Here is a 17,136-nt window from a genome sequence, read left to right on the forward strand (position 1 = left end):
TTAGTCTCTCAAGATCATTTGAGACAAAGACTAACAGATGCTGCCATTCCTAGAGGACTGTCTTTAATTTGTTTTTAACCCAAGCTAATGAATAGGTTTACTTATACTTTCACAAGAATTGTTTCAGACTGGGAAAACATTAAACATTTGGAAAAGAACAAAGGTTCCCTATTTTAAAGAAACTTGAATTTTGCTGTAAATAGTAGGGATTTAGACTCAAACCAGATCCTTCAAAGATCCTGCCTTGGATGGACGTTATCCCTGGCAAAGGACAGAACACTACTGATGCAATGGTCTTTTGCTCTTTCAAATCTCCATGTCAAGACTCAAATTCCATTTCCTTCTTTACATCTACCAGGCTAACTCTTGTTTTTCCACGTCCCATATGAGAGCATAGATCACACTAGAGGGGTTGTGTTGGTGTCCCTAAGCCCCTTATGAGGAAGGACCACACACACAGGTACCCACCATTATTGCAGCTTCAAGCCAACAGTTGAGTTTTGTGTTACTCTCTGCACTGCAGCAAGGACAGTCACCCAGCTTCACCTCCCCACCCCACCAGCACTCCATCATCCAAAAAATAGTTAAATAATAAAAGAGCAGGCAGTGCCAGCTCTGTGCTGACAGTGGGAAATTTTTCTTTGCCACAACATTGGTTAATTAGAGAGGTGGGAAAGGCCTGGTGACAGTGGCCTCTTTGTGCTGCTTATTTATATATTTATTTGAAAGTACAGTACGAGCTTTTTTTGAGAGGCCTCATGTTTTCTCTGGCTCTGAACAAATGCCATCCCCCAGCACAATCAGCAGCCCGACGGGAACAACGGATGCCAGCCCCAAATCACATCCTGCTGGAAAAGGAGGAGGAGTGGGACAGGAATCCAAACTCAGAACCAGGTGTCAGAAACGCTACAGGGGTGCCTGCAAGGAGGTGTCTGTGTGTAGTTTAACAGCTCACATTGACAGGATAATTCAGGGAATAAAAGCAGGCAAGCACAAGACTTGGAAGCTTCTGCTGGTTGTGACATTGCTGGGAGATCCCCAAGAGCCTGGAGGTAGAAGGGAGAGATTTAGAGTGGCTTTTCCCTGGCTCTGTGCAGATGCAGGATTGTGCACATTCCCTGCAGAGAGGGGGGCTGGGAACAGCCTGGAAAGCTGCAGAGACCCAAGACAAAGAACTGCTAGGAAAGAGGAAGTTCAGAGATGCCCTGGGAAGGCAGATCCACATTCATGTTGCTCTACAGCTTTGCTAAAATCAGGAAATTCAACTCCTGCTCCTCCCAATGCTCCTGGATTTACAGTATTGAGGACCTCTATTTACAGAGACTCACTTGCTGCAGCAAGTTTTCTCAAGCCTGTCACAGATACGAGCTGTATTAAATTACTACAGCTTCTCTCACAGCTCACTCCACGCTCCAGCTTTCCCTCTGCAGCTGCTGACAACAGCCCTGAGAATGGACCCAACTACAACTCCGGGCTTGCAGACGGTTTTGTGATGGGTCTGTCTCTGTGACAGGATTCACAGCCAGCAGTCAGATCATCTGGGCACCAAACCCACAATTCCCCTTGCCTCCAGATGCCAAGGCATGCCAATACCATCTCAGCTGCAAAAGTAGGAATGAGTCCCAATAATCCCAATGCTGGCTACTGTGCCTGGTGCCAGCACTTGCTCCCCACCAGCTCCTTCCACAAGCCTCGCTCTCCAGAACAGCACTCAGAGCACTTACAGCCAAAGCCCTCATCTGACAGGAGCTGATTTTTCCTAAAGCAACACCAGCTCCTTCCACATCTGTGGTCAGATGTGACTCTGTGCTGCTGCAGGATCCCAGTGTGGTTTTTTACCTGTCTTAGGAAAGGTAAAAGCTGCGCTGGCTAAAACCATTCCCCCCAGTGGAATGCATGTACTTCAACACGCCGGTGTGGACGGTGATTGAAACTGGGGTGAGAATCATTCACAAAAATCCTTCATTACTTACTGTGGGGTCTGTCCAGAGGGAGCACTTGGCACAGTCCTGGCAGGGTGCCCCAGGAGAGCGGGGGTGCTGGCAGAAGTGGTCGTAGCCGTTGATGGCAGCCCGGCACAGGTAGCACATCTGGGCGCCGCAGCGGCACGACATGCGGTTACAGCCCTCCGACTTGATCAGCCCCGTCCCACACTTGTGGCACTTCCTAATCCGGGCAGCTGTCATCTTCTCCTCTCTGCAAGATGAGGGAGAATTAGCAAAGGGTTGTTTGCACTCACCAGCCTGTGATAAAATTACTGTTACACTGCCCCAGCTAGGATTTAACCCCCTCCTCTTTCCTCTGATTCCATCCCCAAGTTCTCCGCTGTTCCAAGGAGGTCTGGGCTCAGCTCCACTTGGAGCCAGCCCATGACAACTCAAGAACAAAATAAGTGTAAAAAAGTCAATCACTGGCTGCATGCTGTAGCCCTGATCCTGGTTTCCATGAGAGCCAAAGCACCAGGCTCTGGCTTGGGAGGAATTTGAGATGCAAGTTCAAGGGCCAAAGGGCACACGGATGCTTGAGTTGGCTGAAGGAAAATACAGCCAGGGAGATAAAGTTCAGGAAAAGCAAACATTTGGCTGTCACCTCTAGCTTTCATGTTTGCCTGTTGCTCTGGCTACAAAGTTGCCACGACCATATATTTCTTTTCCAAGCCTGGCTGCTACGCTCCAGACTTACTTAGTGTTTGTTAAATTTAATCCAGTAACTGAAAAATAATCACATTTCCCCACAGAGGCGTTATCTTTTCTCTAAGATTCCCTATGTAAATTTTGCAGTGGTTATTGCTTTAGGTTTAAGAGAGGAGTTTTCAGCTAACAGAGCACAAGTGGGAATGCAGGACGAAGCTCAGTCCTTGTTCCCAAGGGACACCCTGGCAGTGACACATGCTCCAGCACAGGCTCAGCTCACAGCAAGACTATTTTGGCACAGAAATGAAGAAAGGCCGGGTCATTTAATTAAAAGACTTAAGAATATAAATTATCATCCTGAGGGCCAATTTTCTGACCGCTGGAGATCAGGTTACACTTTAATTCACAACCTAGAAGTGAAATTTGATGACAGCAGAGCAGAGCCAGCTTGTTTTCATGGAGGGAAGCACAATTCTTCCGACACTGGGGAAGGATCATCCTCAGCCAGGCATCTCCACCCAGCTGCTTCAGTGCATCTGCAAAGTTAACAAATGTTTGGGAGATGGCAGGGAGGTATTTTTGAGGAGCACAGCAGTGAACCAGGGTTCAACACAGCCCCACAAACTGCTCCATCAGCACAACCAGAGAAGCAGGGAATGGTGAGGTGGGAACTTCCCAAGGTTCCCACACGGTTACACCCAGCGTGACCTGCACCCAGGCATGTGGAGTAGTGCTAAGAATAGACACAATAACCCAACTTGAGAGTGACTTTCCTTGGAGCTGCAGCTGCTCTTCCCTCTGCCACTCAACAGGATGCTGTGGATGCAGATTTTTTTTTGGAAACTTTGAGCAAGGCAGGAAGTTTAGCCTGAATCCAGCTGGGCTTCCCTTTCCTTACGCAGGGCTTCAAAAGGAAGTTTTTATTGTATCAGGCAGTTAGACTCATCTATCCACAGACACAATCTGCTGAAGGTTTTGAAACTGGTTTTTTTTTCCTTATTAGGGACATGACAACTCATTCCTCCTCCCTCTCATCCCTCTTTCCTACAGGGAAAGGGATCAGCAGAGAAAAAAAAGTCTTATCAAATCTGTGAAGATTTTGCTCTGAATTAGGGATTGTGGGATGAGCAAGCACCAGTCACTCAAGTACCAGTGGTGGAGCTTTCCAATTTCTACTTGTGTCAGACAGACTCTAAATCAGAGAGGAAGGGATTGGGCAATGTGGGCAAGTCCCACTTGGCTGCACCAGACATTTAGCTCCATGGATGAAAATTCCCTTGTTTCCTAAAGGCAGAGGATTTTGTCATTTACTGTAAATATGAGAGAAATCAAACTGCAAAAGATTTTAGGCTATCAATCAGGATATATCTGCATATATCAAAATACGACTGCACTTTGTAACAATTCCTACAAACTGGTTAAAAACAGACAAAAGCCTCTGGAAGAAAACACATCCTCTCCCACAAAACAGCAGCTGAGCAAACAGTGCAGGTCTCCACTCCGGATTTCAAAGGGTAATAACGACCTGCTGTGACTCAATCCACTCCTCTGCCTCCACACACCACCTCCCTTCTCCCCCCAGCAATGCTAATGGGGGTTTCTCACCTCGGAGAGGGACCAGGTGCCAGCCTGCAGACACTGGGCCAGCCAGAGGAGCAGGCTGGGCTGGTGACAACTTTCCCACGTTCTCAAATTACCCGCTGGATCTGCTGCCAAGTATCTTTCAGAGACAGAAATCCCATCCTGGGAGCCGTCTGACCCCTCAGCTCTGCCATCCCTTCGTGGGGAAGGTAGTGACAGCCAGCAGGAACTGAGGGACAGTGAACTGTGATTCCCAGTTCATTCACCTCCCTGTTTTCCCCTGCTTGTGGAGGTTCACTTACATGGATGTCCTGTATTTGATGTCATCCTTCTCAGCCAGCTGCTCACAGGTGAGATTCATGTGCTCCTTCCACAGCCCCTGGCACTTCCGACATGTTTCCTGAGGAGAATAACAAAATTAAAGGAATAAAAAAAAAGACCCAGCACACCACTAACAGCTTTAAGAACTGTAAAAATCCCCCCATCAAGCTGCAGGTTCTCAGGTGAGGGTGGGGCTGCCAGGATGGTGCAGTGGTCTCCAGGTTTGTCCTCCACTGGAGACCGAAGGGCACAGACAATGGGAGCCAAAGGTCTTTCCACAAGAAAATAAATAGAAAATGAATCCATAAATTTTAATCACCTAAAATTCATGGGACAGCTACCAGGTTCATCAGTCACAACACAGAGGAGACTGTAAAGGTAAAAATGTGGTGCCAAAAGACATGAACTTCATCTGTTTCCTGACCAAAATCCTTCACTTTCATATAAAGGGCTTCTAATTCCACCATTGATGGAAACCCTGCAGTTCCATCAAAACCTCAGCTTCACCAGGCACACAAGCAAATATATATATATATATATATATATATATATATAGTTTTGCAAAATCTCACAAAATGATTAAATAGCTGAAAAACACAGAATGTGGACAAACATCCAAAAAACCCAAAGTGGAACATGAACAAATATTTACAAACTTAACCATAATAGCTGGACTAAACTTAGAGCAAGTGGCTAAACTCTCTTGTTCTTGCAAATTCTTTAGCAACAAGGCTCTAATCCAGGATTGCTAAAGTTGCATGGAGCAGGATTGCTGTGGAGGCACAATTGGGAAGGGAGCTTGGACCAACACTGGGGACAGAGCTGATTTTTTCAGTTGGCTGGCCAAAGAAAACAATTTTCTTTTGGGTCAAACAAGAGATTTTCCTTTAATTTGAGGAAGATTAAAAAACATCCAGATCAGACTTGAAAAAAGTACATGTTTTACAATCCAACTGTTTCATCTTCAGGACGGCTGGGGCTTGGACTCTGAGATGCAACCTTCCCCCTGGCAGGAAAATCCATCTGGCTATGCAGCATCCTCTTCTCCTGCACTCCAGAAAAATCCCCAAAAGAGCTTTGCCCAGCCCTGGTCTCACCATCAGCAAAATATGACCACTGCAGAGACAGATCTTACTTGATTGCATTACCTTCATTTTATTTTAATGAAGAAATTGGATGTTTATGTGAGATATGAAAGAAGAAAATGCTTCAAGACACACGTAGGCAGCAACACTCTTTTGATCGTGAATCAGACAAACAGGATGAAGGCCAAAGCTTCCAAGGAAGCCACCCTAGGAGGGGGGATGCAAAATGGAGCCTTGTTTGTATCTGTGCTCGCTGGGAGATGCCCAACTGCTCGTGCTTTCATCTGGAGAATGAAAGGCTCCTGGGCCTGGCTGGTGAGCCGGACGTGTCTGCAGACAGTGGGGTTAGGGCTGGAGCAAGCGTGGAGCCAAGCGTGTGACTGCATCCCAAAACTCAGCAGAGGATTTTGTGCTCACTCACCTAGCAAATGCACCCCTTGGCAGGCAGGCACTGGTTTTAAGGGGCAGTAAATGCCTCGGGTTCTATTGGTTCTCATGAATCATTCATCACACTCTGTGTTTTCCTGTTAAAGCTGTTAAAACAGGCACCATTTTGTGCGCATTTTTGGCAGGCCACATCTGGCTGCTGGCGGCACAGGAGGATCAGACTTGGAGCTGTTCACAAACCTCCATGAGGACCCACCTTCCCCTTTATTCCCAACACCTGGCCACATGCCATTCTGAGATCAAAAGTGCCTTAGGTTGTTTTTTTTTTTATGTACACCAAGGGTTAAAAAGAGCCTTTGGAGCCCTGTTACACAGAACCACTTCCACACGCCAGCAACAGAGATTTAACAGCTTTTTGCCAAGAGGGCTGGCACATTTTCCAGCCAGGAGCCTGCTATTCCCAATTATTTAACTCCAGGAGCCTCCTCTGCTGCCCAAACGATGTCCTTCTGAAGCAGATGGTGCCGCTTAGACCCTCAGCCCAAGTCCTTCCCTTTTGCTCCTGCCTCCAGCCTGGTGGCTGTTGGAAACAATGCTCTCCCTGGAGCCCAGGCTGATGTTATTTGCCAAACAGTTGTCCCCTGCACTCAGGAAAAGGGACTTCTGTGCAGGCAAGGAGAAAGGGAGGAGGCACGGCTGTGTAGATTCCTGGGCTGGTGTCCGGTTCCCCGCGTGGCTGCGGCGCAGCGGGCGCCACCGCAGCTGTGCACATTTCTGGGATCCCTCCCAAGTTGTGTCGTCCTCAAGGAGCTGCAAACCCACAGGCAGCTGTGCCTGTGCCAATGCACCCCATGAAGGGGACAGTCCTGTGGCTTCTCGACTCTCGAGTGTCACCTGGTGCTGCCTCTGCCTGAGCCATGTCCTCTCCATGGGAGGCTTGGGAATGTGCACCACACGTGTCATTAGCAGAACCTGTTGTGGTTTTTTCCCCTTATTCTACCCAAAATAATGGCACATTGTTGGATCCCTTCACACAGAACTGGGGAGGAAGCCCATGGTTCAGACAACAGCTACTGCTCCGGTACCACAACTGAGATCACAGCCCTTGCCCAAGGAAAGTGACATTTTTAAAATTTCTACTGAGTCAAACCCAACCCACTTGGCTGATGAGGATTTTGCACATCTCACACAATGACAGTTCTGAACTCTACAATTTCCACAAGGGGTTCTTTTACTTCAGAACCAGCCCTTTGTTTGATAATGGAGGATACTCTCCCATTACCATATTAATTTAACCTAAACATGCAGTGGAATAGCTGATTTTTTGCAACCAACCTAGGTTATTTCCACAGGAAGAGCAGCACTTGGCACCAAGACTGACTATGGCAATACAAGGCACCAACTAAACCCACAAGGAGAGAACAAGTCCTTCCTAGTCCTGAAATCATCTACTCCAAGTGCAGTGGCCAAAAAGCAATTCGGTCCACCAAAATAAAGATTTTTCCCAACTTCTTTGGCACTTGGTCCCTTAGTAAATCCTGCTGTACTCAGGTAGGGGCATTTTTGTTTTAGCTTTAACAGCACTTCAGCTGAATACATCATTTCTGGACGCTGTGAATTCCACGTGTTCTGCCTTCTCCCAGCCCACTCCTCCTCGCAGGCAGGTACAGCTAAGGCAGCTCACGCTTTAGGTGCTGAAGAAGTCTTGGCATTAGGAAACGCCTCCAAACCAGGCATGGAGACTGGAGATTCAGAATCTACTGCCTGTTACATCTGCCCCAGCTTGGCAGGCAGCCTGGGACAGTCCATTCCTGCTGCTCTGGGCCGAGGGAGGATGTGATGGAGAGGGTGTTTAATCGCACCCTGTAATCTCCTCACTGTACATCTGTTACAGGCAGTGGCTCCGCTTCCTCTCGCTGCCCGCCAGGAAGCAGCCGGGATTAACACAAACATGTTTGGGTTCAGGAGGATCCTTTGTTCCCAGGGTCAGTGCTGGATGTGCAGCTTTCTGTGCTCAGGGCCAGCCTGGCCAAGGGTGGACACTTTGCTTTTAGTGTGGGCAGCACAACACTTCAACACTTGTTAATTGTCCCAGCGCCTAATGAAGGTGTCAGGGAGCGTTTTATATGAATTTACCATCTTCTTCCTCAGCACTTCTGTTGGTACTTCCAGTGGATGCTACAGTTTTAAACACAGCCTAGGTTTTTTTCCCCCACTCTATCATCAACTAAAAATAACTCTCCAAAGTCTGTCCACTCATCAGGGGGCAAAAATCCCAAGTAATCAACTTTTCATTGCCACTCTCTGTGCTCTCTTGGCCAGAGTCAGTAACAGAAATCACTTTTCCTGATTGTAAGCTAAACAAATGCCACATGGACAAAAACATCAGATGATCCCCACAGATCCCAGCCCGACTGCCCACGGCATTCCCGCGTGCTGGCTTGTGCCGTAGGAGTTTACACGGAGCCATTTACTGAGCAAAATGTGGGGAGGGTGGGGGAAACTCGACTTCAACAACAGCAGGGGACAGCCCCGGCTGTCGTCACTGCCCCCGTTCCCAGTGTGGCTCTGGGCGCCCCTCAGCTCTCCATATGCTGGGTAATTAAATCCTGGTGCATCCCCCAGGAAGGGCGAGGCGCATGCTGCAGCGGTCTCTGCCCATGGCACACGTGGGGTGTTGGCTGAGAGGGAGCTGAGGCAGCCTGGGACAGAGCCCCAGTGATTGATTTGCTGCTTCCTCCTGCTCTCAGACATGCAATAGCACAGGCTGACCCCAAACAGGCCAAGCTTTACCCAAAAGCAGATGGGAATGCAAGTGCCTCAGAACAGCACCTCAGGGCCAGTCCGTTCTGTGCTGCTTTAATTAAAGAGCTGCAATTCCCAACCAGATGAGTTACTGGGAAAACAAAGAACCACTGAGTCTTCCTCCCCACAAAGTCTCACTGTCCATAAAGCTGCACTGACCTTAACTAAAAATTGATGCAGAAGTGGCTAAATGAATCCAACCTTTAAGCATGGATAAGCTCCCATGAACACACTCCTTAAGGGCTGTTTCTGGGATTTCCTATATGTTAAGCCGGGATAAAGAGGCTATAATCCAGCCCAAGACAATCCATTTGGGTAAGAGACCCCTCTTTAGAGGGGGTGACAGGGAGGGGTGACCCCAGCTGCACAGATCCCTGACTGCCCAGTGCAGGGAAAGCTCCTTCCAGAGTGAATTGCTGTGGCAATATTCTGGTCCTGGAGCTGCACACACAACGGGAGCGACAGGCAGCAGGTACCAACCCCAAACACAAAATGCAGGCAGGGTGGAGAACACAATGCCATGGCTTGGGTGTATGATGGAGCAAGGAGCAAGGGGCTGGGAGGACATCTGTGTGTTTGGAGCTCCCCCGGGAGCTGGGCTGTTCCCCAGGCAGCGCTGCCGCTCAGCGGCGGCCGCTCACACGGCAGGGACAGAGAGCAGCAAGGGAAACTGGGGAGAAACTGAGCTTTCCTCTCCTGAGCACTGCCACGAGCTGTTCTGCAAGGGGAGAGGTCACAGGCTTGGACTAGGCTGTAAGAATGTGCTGAGGCATAAAAATAGAGACCTAAGAGTGACCAGGAGTTAAAAGCTGGATAAGGAAAACATGCATTTATAACCAAAACCCACCAAGAAACATAGACCAGAATCATAGAATTATTAAGATTGGAAAACATCTCTATCGAGTCCAATCTTTAAGAAGGGTGGTTAAAAGCTTTTATATAGTCATATATTAAAGCACATTACAAAAAATGACCCAAACCAATGTCTTCTGTTTTGTCTGTTCTTGTTAAATTTGGCATATTTTAGTCCCAGCCCATCTCTAAGACCCTGAAGATCCTCAAAGCCCTTTTCCTTCCAGGCTGGTTCCCATGAAGGTTTGGGTTGTCTGTGACAGAATCCCAAAACCAGAAATGTGTGGTAACTCCCACCTCTTGTCTAAATCAGTAGGACTATCTCATATCTGTAATTCAGAAGTCTCTGAAACACACAGACCAAACCAAAAGAAGCTTTTCCCTCCTGAGAGTTTGACTTTAAAAGGCCAGAACAGCTGCTGGTGTGGGTGAAGTGGTTAGAGACCTATGAAGCAAAAATATCTGCAGCTTCACACAAGAAGTGCTGCTCAGCATCACTGACCCTGTGCCTGGCCAGAGGTGGAAACAGCACCAGCACAAGAAATTGATCCTTGATCTCCCACTCAGGGTAACCTGAGGATGAGAAGCAGCTCTTCAATGGAGAAAGGTCATATTTAATTTGAATTTGAACAAAATTATGTGTTTTTTTTCATTCTCTGGAATGTTTATAAAGAAGTATGTTTGTTTCAAAGCTACTTTCTCTCAAGCTCCAGGGCTGTGAGAAATACATCAAAAGGTGCAGGCAGCAGGTTGGCTGCAGAAAAGAGCACTGGAGTATTTGCATCCCATCCATTGCAGCAGGATGCCTTCCCCTGAGCTGAGGAACAGGTGTTTCTCACAAGGATAAGCTCTCCTCACCAAAATTATGGGGTTTTTTTCCAAAAGCTAGTCCCCAGCCCTGAGCAGGTTGGTATTACATAGAGCATCTCTCCAGCACACTGAGAAGTCTGGATACAGGGTGGACTGTGACATACCCAGAGGTTGTCACCCACCTACCTGAGTCCACCTGCAGTGCAGGGAGAATAAAACACTTTTTGGCCACTTTAGAAAGGCAGATTAAATATCCTAGGACCTCACACCGACTATGTTGGCTAAATCAGTGTACCTGAGGTCATATTGCTCCTTCCCAGGGAAAAAGAGAATCCCAGCACGTGCTACTGGAAGCACATCTGTAGCTGTCTAGCACAGCTTTGAGATGTGTTGGACTGATTGCAGATAACAGCTACCCTTCCCAGCCAAGGTAAATAATTAAATACTAGCAGAGGAGTTCAAAGCCTCAGCGGCTGCCCCTCCTGCCCTCCCCCAGTGCACATTCCCGTACTCAATTCAGCAGAGCAGATCCAGGTTACCACATAATCCTCTGCACAATCTCACAGAAAAAGGGATGCTGCTTCCAATAGCTGCAACACCAAGTGATGAAATCTGACCGTGGAACTGGTGGAAACAATAGAGACCTCGGGTGAGGCACAGATTTAGATTTCAACACAAGGAACTTGATTTTTAAAGAATAACTCCAGAAAGTCACACCAAGGGTTGCACCCAAGGATGCCAAAAAGGTAAAGGCTAATAAAAGCAAGATATCTTATTTCCAGAGGTACCTGCTAACGATGCATTGTGAGACTGAGAGGAGGAACAATTACTGAAGTTAATTTTGAAACTTCCCTCTTACACCACCACATGATAAACAAATTCCCCCATCACCTCCCCCCAGACACAAACCCCTACCCTTTGGGTGGCAGAACCTGGAGAGAGCCTCTTCCAGACTGGTCCTATTTTTTCTGTGGTTTTCTCTCCCCCTACAGTTTCCCAGATTTTATTATAACACAAAAAGATGAGCAAGAGGAACTCTGTTAGAGATGTCCTCTCCTCCATCAAAAATTGCATGGAGACCCAGGTTTATGTAACACACTTACAACCCTTTTTAAGGAGTCTCTGCAATATAGCAATTTTGATGGTAATTCAGCAGCATTAACACACTTTGTTTTCAATTTAGAGCCTTTTTTAACTGCAATCTCTACCTACAACAGAAGTTCACACTCCAGATCATCACAACCAGCAAAGGTGGGAGAAGGTGAACTGATGTTGGTAAACAGCTTTTGTCTGGGTACAAATCCACCCTCAGAAACTGGGCAAGCACAGCTTGTGTTGCCTGGGAAATGAAACCCAGATGAGAGGAAACCCCCAAAGTAATGTGTTCCTAGCTTTAAACAGGCCAGACTAAACAAAAAATAAACAGAAAAATGCTGGGGAATGAGCAAGGATCGAGAAAATAGAAAGCTAAGGGATAAGTGGCCTTCTAGAAAACTCAGAAATTCAGATTATTTACTGCTTTAATACCTGTGTGCTTCAGTTACTTCTTACCTGCTGCTCCCCACATGAGCACTGTGCAGACAGGACACATTTGCACCCCTGAACTGAACCACAGGGCAGCCACCCCTGTGACTGTGACATTTATAGCAACAATATTGACCACAGAGGTACGAAAATGGTCCTGTGAACCACGAACCTTCATCTTGCACCTTTCACCAATGTGACACTGAGTCATCTGCGGCTCGTTCGCTGTGTTTAAAAAAGATAGTGAAGAAACCTGAACCCAGGTCACTGCAGCAGCCTGCTGGAATTTATAAAAAAGCCAAACCGACTGAGAAGTGCCATGTGGTAAAAGAGTTCACACCTGAGTTACAGTGCAGAAATGCACTGGATTTCCTTGGGCAGTATAAAACCTATTGTTTTGTACAGTATCTGAATAACAATAACAAAATATATCAAGCAGACAAGTATACAAAACAAAGCAGAAAACTAATCAGGGAAATAGATGTGCTGGCAACTTACTGATTCCTCTTCCTTAGAGCCCCTGAGTGATGTTCTCATTCCTTCCCATACTTAAAGCACCCACCAGCTGAGCCTGGGTTTCTGTTTGGTGCAGAAGTGGTGAAAAACCTCTCAATTTGTGGGTGATTTTTAAACTTCTGCTAAGGGTGTTTGGCAATGTGCCTTCCCAAGGCTGCAGGGAGCAGAGGGACACTGGGAAGGACCTACCAGCCCTACAAGGAGCAGGGCAGAGGGGACAGAGCCACCTAAGGCCATCGAGCCGAGTGGCTGCTGAGCCCCAGACCAGCCTAATCTTGACCAAAGCCGATCAAGCTGCCTTAACTCCCATGGGGGGACGGGCAGGTTAATGGAGCAATACTAAAATGTCCTGCCAAATGAGGGTAATTCAGGACACATTTTGTCTTCTAAGTAGAAAAACTGTTTAACCTGTAATTTAATTTTCAGCTAAGTCATATAATCCCCTTCAATTCACTTTTTTATTAGTCGTGGAAAAAATGCAGGGCTTGGAAACGCTTTGGAGTAAGAGAAAAACCACCTCAGATCTGCAGACATTGAAGCTAAGCTGAGTTAGCAACTCCAAAAGGAGCCTCTGCACCTGCAGCAGCTCTGAACAACAGCTGGTAATGCAGCAAGACAAGCTGAGTTCTGCACAGCCACGTGAGACCAGGCAGGAGGCCGGGAAAAAGAGGCCAACAACAGCTCCTGGAAGCCCTGCAAGGTTTGTGGGATGCCAGAGCTGTGTGGGACACAGCCCTACACAACAGGAGTGAGACTGCAACAGCAGCCTGCAACCTCAGCGTTGTGAAATCCCAAGTGAAGAGTTCCCTTTCTGCTACGCTCACAAACACCCATCAGGAAGACTGGTTCCCCTCTTCCTCTGCACGAGCACATGAGTTAATTAAGCATGCTGCTCAAAGATTTGCATGGCATGACTTGTCTACAAACCGGAGATGCTGCAAGCCTGTTATCTGTACAAGCAGAAAAACCCTCAAAACCCCCCCAAAAGACAAGTTGCCTCATCTCCAGGGATTCGTTTGAGACCCAGCTCATTCCCAAGCAGCAGCAGTAATTTCTGCCATGCCCCAACTACAACGGCAAAACTATGGAGTATTTCATGTTGTACTGCTGATGACAATTTAGTTTTGAGGGGAGAATCCTGGCTGGTTCAGGAGAAGGAAAGCCATCCTAACAGCTCAGGCCACAGAGGAATGATGCTCCTGGTGCAGGATGGGGGTCCACTGGTCACTTTTACCACACACAAACCATCTCTCCCTCCTCCGACACCCATACAGAAGGAAAAAAGACAAGAACTGCAATACAGAGAGCTTTGGCATGGCTGGATGTAAGTAAGGATCAAAACTGGTGTTGTGGGGTTACATTATCCAAAGCATGAATTATTAAACTATGCTGTGCATGCAGTTCCTCTGAAAGGATTAAGTCCAACACCCTCACAGGGGTATGAGCCACAGGCAAGAACGCAGAGGGTGGGATACCCAAAGATTAAATCAACCATTTTGGCAATGCAAGTGAGGTGTTTAGACACAGACTGGTTTCGGCCATTTCCCCAGCCCCACAGCAACTTCCAGATCCTGTTCTCATTTTCCCAGGATGTCTATTGTAAAGACAAGGAAAGGAAGGAAAAAAGAAAAAAGCATGATCACAGACACATCACCATTAAAACAGAGTTGAAGAATATGCGGATGCAACTAAGAACCACTTCCAAAGTGGTTCTCCAGGAACCTGCTGACCAGTTAGTGACCCTGGGGAACAGGCTTTCCATGGCAGCAAACCCTACTGTCAACCACCAAGGAATGGAAACATCTTTCTCCAAGACAGAAGTTGCAATTGCACCCCTGCAACTGGGCACTGTGATCCAGTGAGGGGTGGCTGGAATGAAACAATTCCAGGAGCATCACGAGAGACTCTCCTAATTAGTTACTGTCTTTTTTTCGTCCTAATTTCAGAGCTCAAGTGCCACATAAGAACCAAAAGTAAAGTGTCAGCCAATAGGTTTGGCACAGAAGAAACACGAGCTGTACCATTTAAAAAAGCAGCAGTTTAACCGAGTGCCTAATGAGCCATTTGCATTAACTCGTGAAACAGGATATGAAGCACATTTAGCAAGAAACAGGAGATTGACTTTATTAGAAAAATACTTTTAAGGCTCAAATTCATCAAACCATTTGTAGCCAGGGATGATTTGTAAAAGACATTATTGGCTGACAAAGCTGGCTTTTGGCTGTCCAAGCCATCAGCAATTACCACCCAGAGGAACATTACCTGTTCTCAGCTAATGAGTGACACCAGTGCCAAACATCAGGCACAGACATTAACTGGGGTAGAAAATGGCACTTTAGGGTTCAGGAAGAAAACTATGCGGAGACTTCCATAAGAAGCCAAGACATCTCATTTGGTGTAAAGGACACTGTAGAGAAGAAGTGTGTATTGTTCTCCTATACTTATCTAACTCAATCAAAGTTATCTAAACTCAATCAGACACTGAAAACCATCTTGGGTTTGGAGCAACCTCTCCCCATGAAATTAAGGAGAGGCACAATTCCTAATTGCTGTCTTAAGCAACAAGACTGAAAATCTATGGCACCCTTCAAACAAACAAACCCATCACCTCAGGGTCGATGTTGTAACTTGGTTTATTTTAGCCTAGAATTTACTATGTTGCAAATGCCATCCCCACCCATTGGGCTCTGCTAAGACCAGCCCCTTCCTCCTGCCCGACTTCTCCCTTCCACTTCTGACCCAGGATTTTATTGCAAAGGGAAACCAGGGTTATTGGCCATAAAAGGAAAAGACTCATCTATCACATTTCTGAGGAGGGGAGTCAACTAAGAGGAACTTCAGTGACTTCCTTAAAACTCCGGAAGCACCAGAGGCCACTGCAATCCCCCTTATAAGGATTAAAGGGCTTTTCTCCCGCTTCCGTCAGGGATGCACGTGGGCACCAACACCAGACAGTGCAGGAGCACAGATGGCTTATTCCGAGGGAAGACAAAAGGGAAAGGAGAGAAAAAAAGCAGCAGCGAACAGGCAGTTTAGGGAGTTGTGCCTCAGGCTCCTCTGCTCTGTGAGGGCACTGCAGATGAACCCTTTTCCTTGGTGACCTGATGTGCTCCTTTCCATGCGATCCTACTGATGCATCTGCTGGAATTAACAAGCTGAAAATTTCATTTACATCAAGGATGCATTTGGCCTTTTAGTTATGGCATGTTTATGTTAGCTTAAAAACCTCTATGTTTCTTCCATCAGATATTATTCTGAATTCCTGACCTCAACTACGGGCATGCTCAATCCAAAAATATGGGGAGTCAGAACTCATTTCATTCAGGAATGTTAACTTTGCTTTTTTTTAATGAAAAAGCATTCTTTTACATTTACACCACTAACCACAGCCACGCTTAAACTCACTCAACACACAGATGAAGGTGAGGTGCCCCCTGCACTGAAAACCACTCGCCAGCAACACACTGGACCTCGTATTTCAGCTGTATCAACAAGAAAAGCTGACAGGACAATTTCATTTTTGTTTCACTTTCAGAATCACATGAAACAATGCAGCAGTATTGGGTGGAAACCACAAAACTGATTATGAGCCCAGAAATAAAAATTAACCTGGGCTTATGTGTCAAGTCTTAACAGTAAAATGGTGCTTGGGGACCAAAGTCAGTGCGATGCTCATAGGGCATCTTAAAATACCAAAATGTTGTAGGGTTTTTTTTTGTGTGGGGAGTTTTTTATTTCTGAGGTATCATAGTTGGAGCTTCATAATTTTAGGGTAAGCCAAGGAATCACTGCTTTGTAGTTGCAGTGGCTCCAAGTCTCTTCCTTACAGTGGTTCCCATGTGCATGAATGGTGCCCTCCCCACTTCCCAGCACCAGCCTCTTAAACCAAAAGAGTTCCAGTCAGAAGGGAACCAAACAACACAAGATGTTCTCTCCCCCTTTACACTGAAGAAAATACTACTCTGCCCCACACCAGACCTTAGAACAAACTGCTTTACTCTGGGCAATGTCTCCCACTGATCTCCAGGAAGTCCCACTAGTAGAGCATATTCTGATATTTATCTTCAATTCCATTTATTCATGTGCAGGTACATAAGCTGAACCTTTGGTAACACATTTTACAACACAGTATCTTTGTGAAAGGGTTTGGTGTCACGGGTTAGATGCTGCACAGCAGCCAAAGACCCTCAACTCTCTCTCCTTTTTTTAATACATATTGCTTGAGTTCCCAGGAGCACAAAGGGGATATATTATAAGAGGAAACACAAAAACTTCACTTTTTGGTTTTGACCACCAACCCAGAATCTCTCTCTTGGAAGAGCAGCTTTTCAGGAGTAGCTTGAAAAACACCCTGGCTTACAGCAGAGTCTCATTACAGGACAGGAGAATGTTCCCTCTCCACAAGTCACAATAAACCACCAAAGTAAATACAGGTCAGAGAGGCATCACCCAGCTCCAGGCTGCAAGCTTTGTTTGGTGTATTGTTTAAAACAGTCTTATTAAATCTGATCTTCACTACCTACTGTTGGGCCACTTGGGTTCCACTGCTAAACTGGAGGCTGATGTCCCTTTGCCAGCAAGCCACTGACCTGTGTTATTTAACCCAACAACTTCCAGTGCTT

The 17,136-nt window shown here is 46.6% G+C and overlaps 1 protein-coding gene across 6 annotated transcripts in view; it reads right to left on the minus strand.

Annotated features, from left to right (window-relative positions):
• RNF216 (ring finger protein 216) overlaps nucleotides 1–17,136 on the minus strand; it is a 76,952-nt gene that overhangs the window by 9,778 nt on the left and 50,038 nt on the right. For all 6 annotated transcript variants that reach the window (XM_063414517.1, XM_063414515.1, XM_063414519.1 and 3 more), the window contains 2 exons: nucleotides 4,517–4,614; nucleotides 1,974–2,196 (listed from right to left, as the gene is read on the minus strand). In XM_063414517.1, the coding sequence (XP_063270587.1) occupies nucleotides 1,974–2,196; nucleotides 4,517–4,614 (321 nt within the window). The remainder of the gene's footprint in view (nucleotides 1–1,973; nucleotides 2,197–4,516; nucleotides 4,615–17,136) is intronic.

This window comes from Prinia subflava, chromosome 17, assembly GCF_021018805.1.
Source record: "Prinia subflava isolate CZ2003 ecotype Zambia chromosome 17, Cam_Psub_1.2, whole genome shotgun sequence".
Lineage (NCBI taxonomy): Eukaryota > Metazoa > Chordata > Aves > Passeriformes > Cisticolidae > Prinia > Prinia subflava.